Raw genomic sequence first — 17,978 nt, 5'->3', positions numbered from 1 at the left:
ATTTGATATGATATTCCTTTGTTAGTTCCATAGTGGGGACATTTACATTATTGCACCAGCAAGTGGATAGTAAAATATAAAAAGAGCATCAATAGAAAGAATAAAGAACAATAAATAATAACTAAGTACACAAGCAATAAAAAGAACATATAACACATATAGTAAAAAAAAATAGTAACATTGTGTACAGGAGTATTATTGGTGTTGAATGATAAGATACCTTAGTTTGATCCTGTCATTGCACAGGTTTTAAAGTGAAAAAATATATGAGTGAGTGAGGTCTACTTTTAATAGGAAGCTTCATATTAGCTTTAGTTATAGTTTTAAACACATTTTTGCTCAGGATGGTTCTGAATTTTGGCTCCTTTAAAATACATTTTTAATGTTCATTTGGGCACCTGACTATTGTTTTAAGACAGACCTGAACAATTGTGAACCCATCCTTTAAAAAGTGAACATTTTAATTTTTCCTTTTTTTTTTTACACCATTTCAACAAGAACGTGTCTTTTCATAGATAGATAGATAGATAGATAGATGTTGTTAAATGACCTGTCTTTGTCTGGACCACAGCTCTGTCGGTATCATATAGCTCGTGACAACTCCCTGCTGGAATATATTGCAAAGTATGACAGCCATCTTGTCTCAGTATTTTATTAGAAAAACAGTTTATACACGACTGACAGCTGAAGCTGCATCACTGTACAAAGCATAAAACCATTACGTCCCAGTACTGGAAACAATCATTTATCCTACCTACAAATAAAAAATACAGTATTTTATATCCAATGCCAATTACAATGCAATAATTCTAAAAGTTTTAATATTTTTCGATCTGTATTTGCAATGTAGCAGCTCTTCTGTGGAAAGTGATGACTTATCTAGAAGCACAGAGAATAAAATTGAATTAACAATATATAAATCTCTTAGCTGTCAAATGCCAAGTGAAGAGGTGACTCTGGTTAATATTAAAATGACCCTAAAATAAAATTAACTGCAGAAAAGCCAAATCCATCTTTCCAAACAGAGTGAATGTATAAAGTCTTTCACATTTAAATGATGAGCCTTGGCTCCAGCAGGGCGTCCCATCGTTCTGTCAGCTGTGGGAGGAAAGTACAGATATTATTTCAACCTGATTACAATTAGATTAAAAACAACATCTGTACTGATATTATCAAAAACAATACCACATCATGCAGCATCCCAAAGACAATAACTGCTGTGTTCTGCATATGCAGCAGTTTTTGTCAATCCCCACCTTTCTCCTGTTTGTACGAGTAATTGAAAAGAGGGGATCACTGGGTGAATGGGCTCACTCAAAGTAGAGAGAAGGGGGGTAGAACCTGGGCTCAAAGACAAAAGGAAAGGCTTTGGCTTTAACTGCTTATGCTGACTGTAAGGGTTGTCAACTGCCAATTGTACAGTCAGGGACCCAAACACAACTCAATCTGTGTAGACCAGTTGTGATTTGATAAGGCACATGAGGGAATAAGCTTTGTGTACAGATATGAGATCTTTAATACTTCTCTTGTAAAGGGAGCCAATATAACAAAATGAACGCTAACACAATAATTTGCCTAGAGGAACTTAGAAAAGTGGCCATTCTGAGCAGCAGCGGCTCCTGTTCCCCATCAGACTGCTGATGGTGAGACAGGAACAGGAAACACACAGAAGAATAGTGGAGGCAAAACTGATAAAGAAACTTTAAAAGACCGTGTATCAGCACAGGATTCATACTTATAGTAGCATCTGTTTTAAGTAAAGGGTGTGTATAGTGACTATATGGTCCTGATGATATGATGATACAGTAAATGTAAAAGTGTGGTTAAAGTTACTTAAACATTTACCTTTCAGGGGCTAAGAAAGTTTAAAATTTAATGTCAGGAATCTAATCTAAAGTTATTCATATTCGAGACTAAATAAGCAACAATTAAAGTTAAAATTCAGAACAAAACCAGCCTTAGTTATGATTTATCATGAGGTCAACATTCAGAATACATGCTTGATCAGGACTAGGCCTGTCACAATAATTACGTTATCAACTAATCATACAATAATGTAATTATCAACAACATCATGTCTATATATGGACTTATCGTATGATACATTGAAATGAACCTGATCATTTTTTTGACCTCCATATTGCCATATTTCACATTAGCAGCTAAGAAGCTATTTATGTCACATTGGCTAAGCAAGTAGCGTCCTCCATTCCTCACTGTGTATGTTCTGAGTGGAGACTCTGCAGAAGAATTAAAGGGAAATAACTCTGCCCACCCCCCGGCCCCCGCCCCTCTTGCATTATTATACTATTATATCAGTGGTATAAAATGATGACAATAATATTGTTTATTGCGATTATTTCTGAGACAATATATCGTCCAACAAAAGTAGTTATCGTGACAGACCTAAACAGGACTGTATGGCTGTGGTTTGACCAGAGGTGACTGACAAGGACCTGACAACTTAAGCAAACAACCTCACAATCAGAATTTGGCTCAAAATGTTGCTAAACTGCAGGTCTACTGAGTCTTTCGGCCTGTTTTAGTTCATTGGATTGATATTCAAGGCTGGAAACTGCAAGTCTTTTTTTAGCAAAAACTGCCTAGCACCAAACAGCAGATAAATTAAGTTAAAGACTAGTTGAAGAGCTGGATTTTTGGTGGTAGCCAAAAGAGAAATAAAAGGAGAGTGAATATGAAGCTTCAAGTTACACAACAATTAGACCATTCCTTATGTAGCTGGCAAACCCCATGAAACCTCAGATGGGAAGAGCTGCTGCTCTCTGGGTAATTAATAAAGTAGTGGCTATATGATATATAACACTTACACAAGATTCTCTGGACACAGCGTACTCCACCGTCTCTGAGCCATCTGCGTTCTGATAGACCAGGTCAAACTTGCCGGGCTCTACGTGAACTGAGACAGAAGCAGAAAAAATATGATTAATAAATGTGTTTAATATGTTGGAAAATACTGTACAACCTGCTCCAGCTAAGTGAACGATTTGTAAAATTTTATGTGTGTAATTTCACTCTAAAAAAATCCATGATACTGCAGAATTTCAAGTTTTCAAAGAACAAAGAAATGTTTGGCATGTGGAGATGTTAAATTTGAAACTAAGTCTTTCAAATGTTAAGTTCATGCCCATCAATGGTGAAATGGTCCTTACCTTTAGAGGCATTTCGAGGCAGTTCCAGCTCAATCTGTTTGGTGGTTGGGTCAAAGCCCACAATCTTTCCCTCCTAAAATGTACAGCAACATGTGAAGTGAGTAACGTAGTCACTACAGTAATATGAATGAACAAAACTTCATTAGTGTGTTCTGTCTAATGTACTTTCAAATAGCAAGAGATAAATCGTCAACACTCTGACTGGCATTTTTGATTACTGCAGCAGAAAATCTTACTCACCTTGTATTCTGATACCTCTGGCGTATAGCTCTCGGTTAGCTCCAGCAGCTGTGAACACATACACAAAAAAGAAATGGTGTTAGGAAACGAAGCTCACAACTTGATACAAGCTCTCACTTCCACAGAAAGAAGTTTCCCTTGAGAACATTGAACCTGCATCAGTTTAAAACAGTATAAACAGAATACTAGTAAGAGCTAGTTGGTGAAATAATGTAGCTGGAGAGCTAACTGCTCACACATTAGCTAGCTAGGAACATGCTAGCACTAGTCAATCACAATAACTCTGACCTTATTTCTTTTTTCTTTATGCTGTGCTGTTCACTCCTCTCTTCCATTTCTTAGCACATCGTTTAATTAAATAAAGACTTTTATTGAAGATGGAGAAAAAGGTAGCAAGCTTGCTAATTCTTAGTTCGGTTGCTAACGTGAAATTAAGTTCACACCCTTATTTGTACCATCAGCTTCTGTCTTATAACTGTAAATAACAAATGTTTTGTGGAGTCTGCATATTACATTCTCATTAATCAATTACTTGTGTAGTTTATAAAAGATGTTAAAGGTGGACTGTACTTAAATGGACTGTACTTATATAGTGCTTTTTCTAGTCGTAATGACCACTCAAAGCACTTTTACATTACATGTCACATTCACACACTGATGACAGGAGCTACCACGCAGGGTGCCAACCTGCTCATCAGAGGGAAAGTAACCATTCATACACCGTTGGCGCAGCAACGGGAGCAATTTGGTGTTAAGTTTCTTGCCCAAGAACACATCGTCATGTGGACTGGAGGAGCCGGGAATCGAACCGCCAATCTTCCAATTGGTGGACGACGCTCTACCTCAGGAGCCACAGCCGCCCCCAAATGTTATGAAAAAGGGTAACAAAAAATTCATATGACCATTTTTGATTGAAAGCAGTTTCTTCAGGAGACTTTGAGGAAAAATGAGAGTTTTCCCATTATAGTTCAAACCTGAACAGTGGAAGTAAGGCTATGAGGCCAAATAGCCTAAGTACAGTGAGAGCAGATAAGCTGTAGCTAATAAGACTGGACTCGGCATACCTTGAAGGCAATCCTCTGTCCCACCTGTGGAGGGGCAGCTAGCAGAGGCATGGAGCTGTAGTCCTGTTTTGGAGCACTTTCTACTCCATTCTGCACACAGAGACACATGCAGGAAGGATTAAATCCAATATCTTTGCACACACACAGTATGTACATACAATGACCATGTTTACATGCACAAAACATATTTACTGTTTACTCTTAATAATACAGTGACTGAAGCAGAACTTATTAAAAATACCATGCTCAGCTTTGGACTGTTTACTAAACCCTCCCCTACAACCACTGTCTGTCCAATTAAAGTTAAACAAATGTAACTAGCTACAGCAGGCCTGTCAGGCTTTTATTTCTTTATACGCTAAAACAATGAAGATTTAGTAAGAGTATGCTCTTTATATAAAGAATTCAGTGGGGGGCGTCTTTGTTAGACTTTAGAAAACTAAAAACAGAACACTAAATTAATTAAACTATGTGGTTTTCTGCTCTAACGTTAGGATTCCCAGCTAACTAGCTTACCACATACCGTAGAAACCAAATCAAGAATATATTATAGAGTTAGAGGTTCTGTTTGGCCCTGGATGCTGTTAGCATTTAGGGTAATGTTAGCAGCTCTGTCTTGAGGTTTTTTGTATTTAGGGAACCGCCGCCAACATTACCAGAGATAATGTTAACTTTGCCAAACACATCCCAACAAGAACATAAGCATTCGTGTTCCTGTTCTGAGCAACCATGTCTTTATTTCTACATAGCGAGGAAGCCCCAGTCTACTAGAAGTGTGTTTTCAACTAGCTCACAGAACTAACATTAGCTTAATTAGCTAGCCAGTCACAGCCGATAAATCTGCCAGCAAGAGCTGTCCGTTTATCCGACAAAATTGATAATCGCCAGCAAGAAATGAGAAGTTTACTTTTGCTACATCTGTGTAAAATCAACATTTTTCAAAAACTGCATATTTTCATGGTAAATGTGCCACCGTTATCTTTGTAATCTCCATAAAAAGTGCGGGAAAGGAAATATTGACAGGCGTAGCAAGAGTAATTGAGATGGTGGGACTTTACTGTCAATGAAAACCTTTCTCTATAGAGACTAGTTTCAGTTTTTATTAAGTTCCTTTAAATCGTGAATATTTTCTTTTATGGAAGAAAAATAACTTAACCTTAAAGATAAATCAGTTATTTCAATTATTATTATTTCAACAACTGAGTAAAGCAATGGTATTCAAAATGACAGTATCTTAACACTCATGTCTACTCATGAAATCGTAGATATATTTCAGACAGACCTGGAGGACCACCGACTTGTTGGTCAGTGAATCAGTCTGACAGGACGGCTCCTTGGCTCCATCATAGCTGAACTCGGAGTTGCCGCTACGCCTTGTGAAGCCCCCTCTACCTTCACCCCTCCCCCTCCCTCCAGGACCACCACCACCACCACCGCTGCCAAACATGCCTCTTCCCCGGCCGTGACCTCGCCAAGATGACTGGTTACCCACACCTCGAGCCAGCTGCTGCAAAGGCTTTCGGATGATGAACTCTATCTCCTCTTCGTCATCACGAGGAGGCACAGACTCACCCGAAACCGGTTTCTGTGCACAGTTTGTAGACTGCTGAGATTTAGAGATACTGCTTTCTGTTAACTTGGGAGTCACGGAGGTTAAAGGTTTGGTTTTTGGCGGGATTTTTACATTGGTGGCTTCATCATCGGAGGATGAGGAGTCTGTATCTGAAGAGGATGACGGGGGAGGGCGTGATTTCGTCTTGGCAGGTTTGGTGTTTGGAGGCGCCTTGGTGGCAGCAGGGGTGGAGGACTGTGTTTTGGTAGCTGGTTTTTTAGCAGCTGGTTTTTTGGGAGCTTTATCCTCCTCACTGCTACTGCTGGAATCTGAAGAGGAGGCATTCTGTGTTTTTGATGCCACAGGAGGCTTCTTGGTGCTTTTTATCGGCTGGTCTACACTAGCTGGGTTTTTTTTAGTAGAAGCAGCTGGTTTAGGGGTAGCAGCTGGTGTATTTTGCTCTGCCGCCTTCTTTTTCTTCTTCTTTGTTTTTTTCTCTGGCGACTTCTTATTGCCCTCGTCACCTAAAGTCTGCTTGGGGTCCCCCTCTGGGCTCTCCTCACTCCTCTTTTTCCTCTTTTTTTTCTTCCATTCTACGTTCACTCCATTTTCTCCTGCCCCGTCCTCCTCTTCTGCGGGTCTACTTCTCTTTTTGCAGTTTTCACTTGCTGTATCTGAATGGCTGCTGTGCCCGTTCACCTGAGTCAGACAATCCACCTTCACCCTAGAAAACAGAAACACATCTTTAAAGGAAGAGACTAACTTTTTCAGAATTATATTTTCTTTCTGCCACCTTGTCCAGGAGCAAATGAGAATATATCAAGTACCAATACCCAGTCATAACTTTGAGGGGTGTCCCCTGACACTTTGCAGCTGACAATGGAATTGTGTCTTTTGGGGCCCCTGAACCTGGGACTCTAAATAATTTGAATAATAATTAGTGTCTGACTCTGATACAGTTTTTCCACAAAAACTCCTCCATTAAAAATTACATAATCTATATAGGTATGTTTCATTTCAGAAGTTTAACTGCTTAACACAAGATGTTTTCCACTTCACTGTAAAGTCCATTCTCAGTGTTTGTACACTGGAAGCTTCACGTTTCCACATCACATCTGTGTCAGTTTAATACTACTTTAAGATTGGCTCCAAACATATTCTTATATCACAAATCATGCCCTTAAAATCAGATGTATACCGAGCACAGAGACACTTTCTACTTTCAGCAGATGCATGTAAAAACAGCCTTTAAGTGTCAAACTCTGCACATACATCATTCTGCACAGTGAAGCTCAAACATGTAGCTATAGCAACAAAAAGAAAAACACAGCAGTAAAAGCACCTGACACTGTCGTTATCCCGCACCACATAGATGCTCTCAGTGTGCGGCAGGTAGCAGTCCTCTATGAACAGGTTGAGGATGTTTCTGCGGCTGAACTGAAACTTGTCTCTGATGATGCTCTCCAGATCCGCCACCACGCGACACTTGTTCAGGTCCACGAGCAGCCAGCACATGCGGCAATCAACGACAGCCGGCGGCGGGTAGTCAAAGTGTAAACGCACACGGATAAAGTTGTTACTATGAGCAGCCATCATGGATGCAAAACACACCGCGCGCGTGCTCGAACCGGCATGAACGTGATATACATCCGGGCGGACTTTTCAGAATAAGAGATAAACAGGGAGGCTGCATATAATCAGATTACATCATTTGCAAATGATTAACATGTGCAAAAGTAAACTGCTTATATAAACTGCTTATTAGAAAGTGACAATTTATGACCGTTTGTTAATACCCTACTTACATTTACAATTGCATTGTTACTCTTACTATTCTTTATTATTGTGTCTATATATCAGTGAAGAATGTATTAACATGATATAAAAACTATTAGTTACAATGGCCTACATCAGTGTTTCCCAATCTAGGGATTGGGACCCCTATAAAGGGTCGTTGGACTGATCTAAGGGGTTGTGAGATGATTGGACAAGAAAAAAACATATTCCTAACATACGGTTTTCTATGAAAACATACGGTTTCTTCAAAATAAATTCAACCTTTGCTCTGTATTTTATCTCATTTATGCTCTAAAAGTTATTTAAAATTGTGTCAAAAGCCCTCTTTTGTTTAAATGATTGATGTTGCAACCATAAAATGAAGCATCTTGCCTTATTTTAATGGGACACAAGCCAAAAAGCTGGGAACCACTTGCCTACATTGTCCAAAAGTGTATTCAGTATGGATGCTAGTTGCTGTCAGTAAGAACAGTATCAGTAAGATTACAGCTTATACTGTATGAAATTACATATGCTGCATTTTATTTTTTTATAATATTAAAATCAAAAACGACCTTTTGTGGTTGTGGTGATTTGTACTTTTGTTTTGAAGGACAAATGCTCAACAGGAAGTCTTACCTTCACGTGGCCAGCGTCCTCTTTAAAGCCACTCAATCAGAACCCTGCCCTCTGCTGGCGTGGAGAAGCAAGCTTAATTACAGATTTAAATCATGCAGCCACAGTTCAATGTTCCTTCAGTGTAAGTGAGCTTCTATTGAGCTTCAGCAGTGTGAGTTAGTCATATCAAGTGATATATGACACATTTACAGTCTTTTTAGCATCAAATTCCATCTTAGTGTTTCCCTGTTGATATGTGGTGGAAGTATAGTAACAAAAAGAGGGACTTTGGCATTAAAAAGACTGTAACGTTGAAACATAGAAGACTTGATTTGACTCATTTGCATGGTTGAAGCTTCATATTAGGTTCAGATCAACTTTTAAATACATTTTTACACAGAAGGAGAACTGTGGATTTTGTCCTCCATCACTTTCATTGTAAGTGCATTATTAAGGTCATCTTCTAATAGTCAGTATGAACAGGAGGAATGATTACACCAAGAAAAACAGTGTTTCAGTGTTCATTTGGGTTCCTGACTGTTTAAGACAAATTAGAAAAATGATGAACTTATCCTTTAATGAACAGTTTAACATCAGGCGTTAGAAAGCAGTAAATTCTGTCTGTCCTAATTGCTTAAATTCACATTTTATTCAATTGTTTGTTTAAATTAATTTTTTTAAGTATAGTCTACACTGCAGTGCAAAGTTAAAAATCAAAACTGAACTGCAAACAAAAAAGGAAGTCAGTCAGCTGACACCAGGCAGGGTCACGTGATTTTGTAGCAATAAAAGCAGTTGAGCGCAGTCTACTAACTCACGTCTAAACAACAATGGGTCGGACCGAGGCAGCCTCTTGTGTGTTGTTTTTACTCGCCGTCATCGTCAATAAAGGTATGATTAATGGTCTATTTATATGTGCATTAAAGTGATTTAATATACTGTTTTCTGACCGGCTAAAGTTAGACGTACCGATCACTAATACTGGTTTCATGTTACATGATGGCTTGACTCAGCTGATTGCAAAACGAAAGAATAATTTGATTTCTACGCTTCATTTTAAGAGCTTAATACGATACTGGTTTTCTAGTTGAGTTTAATTGTCCTGTAAGTAACACGGAAAGTGACTGTTATTGTTCTGCGCAGGGCTCTCCAGTCCTCTGGCGGGTAAAGAAACCTGGAACTATGTGGAAGTGAGAAATGGAGCCCACATGTTCTGGTGGCTGTATTATGCTGACAGCCAGACTGCACAATACAAGGATCTGCCTCTGGTCATGTGGCTGCAGGTAGGACACGAGCAGGTCCACTGTGTTCTGCTGACAGGTCATGTTTCTGCGTGTTTTAATCTATTTGCACCAAGCCACACACTGCATACTGTATATTGATTCTGGTTGTTTTGGTATTCCCCTAACTTCCGGAATGCCAGTCAGTCAGCAGATGTTATATGAAGTAGGTCATCTTTTTCATTGAACACCATGACAAGCAGATTTTAAAGGGTAGATTCACTGTTGTTCAAGTATGTCTGAAAACAACAGTCAGGTCAAAAGAGCATTGAAGCAGATCTTGCTCACTGTAATCATTCCTCCTGTTCATACTGACTATTAGAAGATGCCTTCATAATACATTTACAATGGAAGTGATAAAGGATCAAATCTGCTGTCCTCATTCTGTGCAAAAACGTGTTCCTGTACAGCTTCAGCGGAAGGATCATAAAGATATCTACTTGATTTGACTAGTTTGGGCAGTTGAAGCTTCATCTTAGTGTCAAGTAAATGGTTAAATATATTTTTGCACAGGAAGACTGTGGATTTTGCCCCCTATCACTTACATTGAATGTGCATTAAGAATGGATCTAAGAATAGAATAGGAGGAATGATTACAGGAAGAAAAACAGGTTTCAATGTTCATTTGGGCTCCTGACTGTGGTTTTAGGGCAGATTTGGAAAAATAGTATAATAAAGTGTAAACATATCCTCTAAGGGACACTTATTTTCAAGTTCAAGTTCAAGTTTATTGTCATTTTTCACCTTTGCATACACAAGAAAAATGAGATTTTGATTCCCAATCAGTGACCCAAGTTACACATCAAGATCAGTTTACCAGTCACACAGAGGACTTCTGAGCCTGTACATACAGATGTGTATTGTCTTCTGAGTGCAAAGTAACTTTGATGTCATCAGCTTGGGCTTACAAACACAAATGTATAACAAAGCCTGCATTACAAGCTGGGAGCAGAGAGTCATCTCTGCCTCTGCTTCCTCGATTTTGATCCACTGCTTGTAGTCTGTCACAAGTCCTCCAACTTTATGGAAGTGCAAAACTAAAACGCTGACTGATGCAGGTTTAAAGTATCTGCACATTGATTTTTTTAATCATAGTTAAATATATAAAAACCAATGGCTGCTGCAAAAGTAGGAAGACTGCATTCAAATTTCAGAAACAATATGGTATGACTTTGGAAATATTTGATAGTTACATACACAAGAATTTGTAGGGAACAGCACTCAAACTGGTAAATATGGTCTGTTTCAATAAGCAGAGTTAAAATTAGAAGCTGGCTGTTCATATATATATATCTTCACATAAATAGGAAAACGCATTTGGCCATGTGACTAAATGAGTAAAAAGAGGGTTGCTTCTATTTTTATCTACAGAGGAGGAACTAACTAATGCAAAGTGTCTTTAACTGTAAGAGCCTACCCTCCAAATGACTGTGGTGTTTCTTCAGTGAAAATCCTCATTAGAACTACAACATTAAAACATTTATGTGCCCTGTGCTCTTCCTTTTTAAAATAAAACTGATTAGAGAAAGTGAAACTATTGATAGAGAGCAATGTATCTCTGTCTCTATAATATATGGTCCAGCTTATAATCATCAAACTTGACCCTTAATTTCATCTCATCGTTTGTGATCAATTGCGTTACTTAAAGTGTCTAAATAACAGTATGTTTATGGCCTTTTTGCTGTATTAAGTGACACCTCTGCTCCTAATGTTTGAACCTGACGAGAATGTCTACTCATGTGTCTTCAGGGTGGTCCAGGAGGTTCCGGAAGTGGCTTTGGGAACTTTGAGGAGATTGGACCTTTGGATCGGGACCTTAAGCCAAGGAAGACAAGCTGGGTAAGATTTATGGTTTGTTGAACACGCTGTTTAGTGATCAGAAACTACGAAACAAGGAAGAGTCCACTCAGTTGAGTCATTACCTGCCTTTTGTATTAAAAACCTTCACCCAACATCTTGTGACGGACACCTTTTTGTAACTTGTACTTGCAACGATTCTCTATGTGAAATCTGTTGAAAGGAAGGACATGCAGGTTAACATGGTTCTATGTGTTGGCTCTTACAGGTACAGGCAGCCAATCTGTTATTTGTAGACAACCCTGTGGGGACTGGCTTTAGCTACGCCGAGAGGCCAGATGGCTATGCTACCAATGTGGCCACGGTGGCCTCGGACATGTTGGTACTGCTCCAACACTTCTTCACCGAGAGGGATGAGTTTCAGGTATGCCAGCTGGACACTCACGACAATGTAGTAATCTTCACCGAAGCATGTTATATTATTCCACAGTGAAACAGGAGTGGCTAAGAACATGTTAGTTCTGGTTTAAATTTCATGGAAGACACCAGAAACCCACAAACATTGTAATACTGCAATCCAATTTTCAAGTGCCAGCATTATCTGGTCTAACAAACATAAGGTTCTCATACCTAGAAGGCCAAACACTCAGGAGTATCGAATGAAATTTCCATTGTGGTAGGACTTAAGTTAGTTATTAAATGCTTTCATGTGTCAGACAGATTGGGACATCTCAACATGTTTATGGCCAACAAGTTAATTATTATTCTCAGTAATGCTTGTAATGTTTAACTGGAAAAAAATCAAATTGAACATGTTAAAGAAAGGTTGGGTAGAGTGTATTGCACAATGCTAGCTGATGCAGGCTAACCAATAAAAGCTTGGTTAGGCTGGCTGGCGAACTTCCTAGCAAGACTCAGAACTGGAGAACGGTACTAACTATAGCTAACAAGTTGGCTAACGTAACTAGTTACTAAGCTTAGCCAGCCAGTCTACCTTAGCCAGCCTTTTGTTTGCGAAAAGGATAAAACGCTACACACAAGTAGCAATGTTCTGATCAAAAAAATCAAAAATATAAACACTAGGAGGGCACAAAATTAAATTGTGTGTCTGATGCAGCAAATATGAAAATGTCAATGATACAAACAGGAATTCCTGTCTAGTTTGCATTCAGACAGGACATTTCTCTTGTTGTCTTCAATATTTTTTTAATAATGGAACAGCCCATTGTGTGTTATCACATGCATTTTAAAGAGAATAGTTTCTTTACGTAGAAATGCTCTCAATGTTGATCAAGTAAGAGTAGTATTTTAGCTAGCTGGAGGCTAGCTTAACTCAGCTTCATTGACAGTTGCTTATGAAACATCAAACTTCCCCCCAAAACCATACAAAAATACATACCATGGTTACTTACACTTATCCCATACATGCTATTGTTAAATTTACACTAATATAATTGTATTATCTGCAGAGTATTCCCTTTTACATCTTCTCTGAGTCATACGGAGGGAAGATGGCTGCTGCTATCTCCATGGAACTCACCAAGGTGAGTCTGACAGCAGGATGTAACCACTTCACTTCTCAACCTTCACGTTAAACTTATTGATATAAGAAAGTCCCTGTGCTAAACAATTATCATGTGATGGATGAGTGGGCGAAAAAAACATGATCCAAAGAACAGTCACATGGCTTGCAAAATCAGCAAATAGTTTTAGAGAAGTAGTAATAAACAACTGTAATGTTTTACAGAAGGTGTATAACATCTATATAACAGCTTCTATTTCCTTTAGTAAAATTACAGTCAACAAAAGTTGGTCTTTATAGCAGTATTAACATAAAACGTTTATTGCTTTAGTGTTGAGTAAAGAAGTTGAACTTCTTGCCTTGAAGCGGGAATTTTTTGAGGGCGAATTTACCACTTTTGTAGATTGTTACAGAAGCCCTTAGCAAGCAGTGACCCTTTATCATAATTGAATAAACAACCATAGATTTGAATGAGATTGTCCTTGCTGGAGAAATATAACTGGTAGTGATTGTCCTCCTATCTCTGAAATTTTAAATGTATTTGAATCATTTAATCTTAAACTACTAATTAATAGCTCAACTTGTCCATATCATAAATTCCCAGAGAAATCCTTTTTCTTGATTGATTTTTACTCCATAAATACTTGTATATTGATATCTTTGCAAATGATGAGTGACCATTGTGTTACAGCAACAATCAGACGATTTCTCTTATTGATGATGTAGAACTGACTTGGAAATACTTAATGATGTTTTTAGTAATGTTAGGGTTAGGGTGAGGTATAACACTCCTCTTGGAACATGAACAGGCATTTAGATGGGTTGGTACTAGCAGAGTGAAAGCATTTATAAAGTATGCATCAGTATAACAATATCACACATCAGCCACATGTCAAGAATGTAGAGCACAGGTGTTTGTCCTGTTCAGTGTACCAGAACCTCATGATTAGCTCACTTAAGTTTGTAGGTTGCCATATATTCATAAAGATGCCCTTTTTGCCCTTTTATACTGAGTCTCTCCATTGGAAGATTTCCTTGTACCATGGTGTTACAGTGGAACGCTTGTAACATTTTTGATTTAAATTATTTTACAGCCTCTTCTATAGGACCACCCTACAGGATAAACTTTTTATCACTGATTAAAATTTTTTTTAAATACAGTGATCAACACCAGGTGCTGTTTTATTAACTTTTTGTCTCTTGTCTGTCCAGGCCATAGCACAAGGGAAAGTGAAATGCAACTTTGCTGGTGTGGCACTTGGGGATTCATGGATATCCCCACTGGGTCAGTATCAGTCTCTCTTTACACCTATACTTCAACCTTTGGTACATGTTTCATTTAAAATAACAAACCCATTGAAATGCTACTGGAAATATGCCACACAAGTAAGGACTTGAATATTCTCAAATAACTCAAATGCAGGTATTTTGATGGACTCCAAGTCTTGTTGAAGGGAGTTCTTATGGTACTACAGCAGGAGTGTATTGCTGTTTTTACTTATATTACCTAATCACAGTCCAATACATGAAAAGTAAAACACTACATTGGTCAGTCTCAATATAAGAGGCTGCAGAGTTAGAGAAAGAGAAAGGAGACCAAACTTCTCACTGTTACACTTGTGTTTCATCCACAGACTCTGTCATGACATGGGGACCATACCTCTACACTACTGTAAGTAACAAACGGAAGGCAAATGTTTTCTCATTTGAGAAAAAGAGAGATTTCGGAAGCACGCTGGTGTGTTGAGTTTTGGGTCTCTTTGCTGTGCAGTCGCTGCTGGACGATAACGGCCTGAACGATGTCAGCAGTGCGGCGAAGGCGGTGAAGGAAGCAGTGGAGCAGGAGCAGTTTCAGAAAGCCACTGAACTGTGGTCTGTCATGGAGACTGTGGTGGAGCAGGTTTGTAGAACACAGTGGGACCCAAAGCTGCCGCACAATGAAGGAAATGTCACGCTTCATTGTTCAATGCTGTTATTTTTCATATGCATGCAGCTATTTAAAGCATATCAGCAAATGCAAAGGACTATATCTAATTAGGGCCCGGCCGATACTGGATTTTTGGGGCTGTTACCGATATTGGAGAGTAAAAAAATTCCAATATTGATTTGATTGACACTTGTGACAGATATGTAACGGAGGCCATGATATTTACAGTTTTAAAAATAAACTTGATTTTTCAGTGCACTGAAACAGTAAACTTCACTGGGAATTTAATATGTATATATTGAACTTAAATTAGGAAAAATTATTAAATATATACATGAAATACAGCCTATAGATCGTTGAAAAAAATATCGGATGGAATAATCATAGATATGATAAATCTGTAATAGGCCAATATCGGTCTGATATATTGGTCTGGATTCTGTAAATGATGAAACTGTGTGTCAATTAACATTAAAAAGAAAAACATTACATCACTACTACCCAGTTTTCATTTAGGGATCATGACGTGACATCTTGTCTTATTTTGATTGTCATGTCAGAACACCAACGGAGTCAACTTCTACAACATCCTCACACAGCAGCCAGATGAGAAACTTACCTCTTCAGCAGGAGAGGACTTCATCTGTAAGACACTTAACAAATAAAAAAGCTGCTGGGGTTTGGTGACATGGAATGAATGTGTTCATTACATGACAGCTTATCTGTAAATATAAGTCCTTTTTAATACTCATTTGTCCATTTGTTTTTATAACTCACGTTCTTCCTCTTGCCAACAGCTCTGCAGGCCCGTCGCCATATTCGACCCCTCCACAGTCAATCACTGAGTGAGCTGATGAATGGACCAATCAGGAAGAAACTGGGCATCATCCCCCAGAACGTCACCTGGGGAGGTACTGTATCTGAGTGTTCTGAGCGGTTCAGAGCTGTTGTAAGAGTCAAGCATCTCTTTCTCCACAAGTGGAAAAATACAGTTTGACTTAAGAACTGGTCCCTTTTTATAAAGTATTATCAGTAGAGATTAGACTGGGGTATGTTAACCCTCTCTAATAAAGTCCTTTACACAGGTCGCACCTTTTTTGTAACCCACAATTGGAATACAGTTTCATCTGGGGGGACACTAAATTGACCACTAACCATAATTTGAGCCATGTTAAATTGAAGCTCAGCACCAATCAGAGAACACAGTGATACCAAATTATAATGTGTCCAATGTTTAATAATTATACATTTATTTTGATGGAACAAACCTTCCATCTTCATTCTGCCTGTCTAAAAACTGTCCATATTCAGAGCAATTTTTTATTCCAGATGTAAGCAGATGTGTGTTTAGTTAAGTCTTTGAAATATGACTTTGGTGTAAGTATTGGTATTGTTTGAAAGGGTCAGCTTTATCCAGGGCTGCTTTTAAAATAATCATGAAATTTGGGTCACAGACAGACCTACATTTGTAAATGTGTCCCTCCTTTTTGTCTTTTTGCATACAGTCTAATCTGACAGGTTTGGTTTCATATTTACTTACAAATTCAAAAGATGAAAACTGTCTTTGCTGTGTGTTCAGGTCAGGCAGAGGCAGTGTTCAGCTACATGTCAGGAGACTTCATGAAGCCGGTGGTGGATATAGTCGACCAGCTGCTGAGCGCTGGAGTCAACGTCACCGTCTACAATGGACAGCTGGATCTTATAGTGGACACCATGGGTAAACTACTCAACATACTCAAACTATTAGTGCATCATTAGTGTAAACGATCCAAGTGTTTTCATTTCTACTTTCTTCTTTCAGGTCAGGAGATGTGGGTCAAGCGGCTGAAGTGGGACGGCCTATCTGGATTTAACAATCTGAAGTGGACTGCCCTCGATGACCCGGTCTCCCCAGGGGTTACCGGAGCTTTCTGCAAGAACTACAAGAACTTTGCCTTCTATTGGATCCTGAAAGCCGGTCACATGGTAAGACACCAGCTGGAATGATGTAGTCTGTGAAATGCAGATACTGTGATGGTGATGATACTGGGCCACTTTTTCTTATCATTTCAAGCAAGTTTTTTTTACAAGAATAAAGTCACAATTTTAGGAGAGAACAGAAAACGAGTTATGTTTATATGAAAGGCTGTCTATCATAGCTGCCATCTGCTTGTGTCAGCACAAATGAGCTCTGACCATGCTTCCACACCCATGCTATAATTGGACAGTAAATTTTTTTAAAATTTTGGCATGAACACATTATTTTTGTTTTTTATTAAGGCATTTTAAATCTTCCACACATATAGTCCAATCTAATAATACTACACCATATTAAGTTCTTGAAATATAAGATTTTTTGTAATGACTTATTTTCTCCTAAAATGACATCTTAATAATAATAATTTTATTTTGAAGGTGTGTATTTTTGCTGAGCAGTCATTTATATGCTAGTGTTTACTGTGGCCTATTTGCTGCTGCAGTATTTTGTGTTTCTCCATAGTGAATATTAAATGTGTTTTTTTCCCCTGTTGTTACAGATTCCCTCAGATCAAGGACCTATGGCCTTGCAAATGATGAAGATGATCACCCAGCAGGTCTGATGTACCCCCTTTTAATGCCAGCTGGAATGGCTCCGACAATCACAATGATCACATCACTTTGTTTTTTTCCTTTTTTTTTTGTTATTTACTATTTCACTTTCTGCTCAACCAAATCAAAAATCTCAGTTTTCTGATACAGCAATCAACCACAATAAAGATGATTTGTGTTTTTTTAAGTCTTGGCTTCTTCTCTGGTTCAGTATCAAACCGTTCAATGATGGTCTTTGTTATTAGGACCATGTGCCTGCACGCTTTTACATCAATCTTCAGATTTTCTTAGAGCAACAGTTGCATTTTAGAGAGGTATAAAATTGTTGATCTGATTGCATTTTGCTAAAGTAGGTCATTCTGACAGGAAAATGTCATATGTTCATAAGTTGTAACTACTACAGGGAAACTTCCCACTCTGAAAACTTCAACATATTTGACGTGGCACCTAATAATACACAAGTG

At 38.4% G+C, this 17,978-nt stretch overlaps 2 protein-coding genes across 2 annotated transcripts; one reads left to right on the top strand and one right to left on the bottom strand.

The window, feature by feature from the left end:
• Positions 1 to 741: 741 nt before the first annotated feature.
• On the bottom strand, positions 742 to 7,625 carry coil (coilin p80). Its single transcript, XM_062439202.1, has 7 exons — positions 7,369 to 7,625; positions 5,757 to 6,750; positions 4,475 to 4,564; positions 3,411 to 3,458; positions 3,171 to 3,243; positions 2,829 to 2,917; positions 742 to 1,098 (listed from the first exon to the last, which is right to left on the bottom strand). The coding sequence occupies exons 1-7, from the start codon at positions 7,620 to 7,622 to the stop codon at positions 1,051 to 1,053; spliced, it is 1,596 nt and encodes a 531-aa protein (XP_062295186.1). The 5' UTR covers positions 7,623 to 7,625; the 3' UTR covers positions 742 to 1,050.
• A 1,555-nt stretch (positions 7,626 to 9,180) lies between these two features.
• scpep1 (serine carboxypeptidase 1) lies at positions 9,181 to 17,701 on the top strand. Its single transcript, XM_062438702.1, has 13 exons — positions 9,181 to 9,311; positions 9,564 to 9,703; positions 11,450 to 11,539; positions 11,766 to 11,921; positions 12,967 to 13,041; positions 14,232 to 14,304; positions 14,654 to 14,691; positions 14,791 to 14,919; positions 15,507 to 15,591; positions 15,744 to 15,857; positions 16,526 to 16,663; positions 16,748 to 16,911; positions 17,463 to 17,701. Exons 1-13 carry the CDS (start codon positions 9,251 to 9,253, stop codon positions 17,523 to 17,525), a joined length of 1,326 nt encoding a protein of 441 aa, XP_062294686.1. The 5' UTR covers positions 9,181 to 9,250; the 3' UTR covers positions 17,526 to 17,701.
• Positions 17,702 to 17,978: the final 277 nt, after the last annotated feature.

This window comes from Scomber scombrus, chromosome 18, assembly GCF_963691925.1.
Source record: "Scomber scombrus chromosome 18, fScoSco1.1, whole genome shotgun sequence".
NCBI lineage: Eukaryota > Metazoa > Chordata > Actinopteri > Scombriformes > Scombridae > Scomber > Scomber scombrus.
The sequence above is the reverse complement of the archived record's forward strand: the minus strand, read 5'-3'. Positions and strand labels throughout refer to the sequence as shown.

Excerpts from the sequence above, each read along its gene's own strand:
- scpep1 (XM_062438702.1), top strand. The coding sequence starts at position 9,251 with ATGGGTCGGACCGAGGCAGCCTCTTGTGTGTTGTTTTTACTCGCCGTC. Across the intron at positions 11,922-12,966 it reads CCGAGAGGGATGAGTTTCAG|AGTATTCCCTTTTACATCTT; the intron begins GTATGCCAGCTG and ends TATTATCTGCAG. Across the intron at positions 14,692-14,790 it reads GACCATACCTCTACACTACT|TCGCTGCTGGACGATAACGG; the intron begins GTAAGTAACAAA and ends TTTGCTGTGCAG.
- coil (XM_062439202.1), bottom strand. The coding sequence starts at position 7,622 with ATGATGGCTGCTCATAGTAACAACTTTATCCGTGTGCGTTTACACTTT. Across the intron at positions 3,459-4,474 it reads GACAGAGGATTGCCTTCAAG|CTGCTGGAGCTAACCGAGAG; the intron begins GTATGCCGAGTC and ends ATGTGTTCACAG. Across the intron at positions 2,918-3,170 it reads GCCTCGAAATGCCTCTAAAG|TTCACGTAGAGCCCGGCAAG; the intron begins GTAAGGACCATT and ends CTTCTGTCTCAG.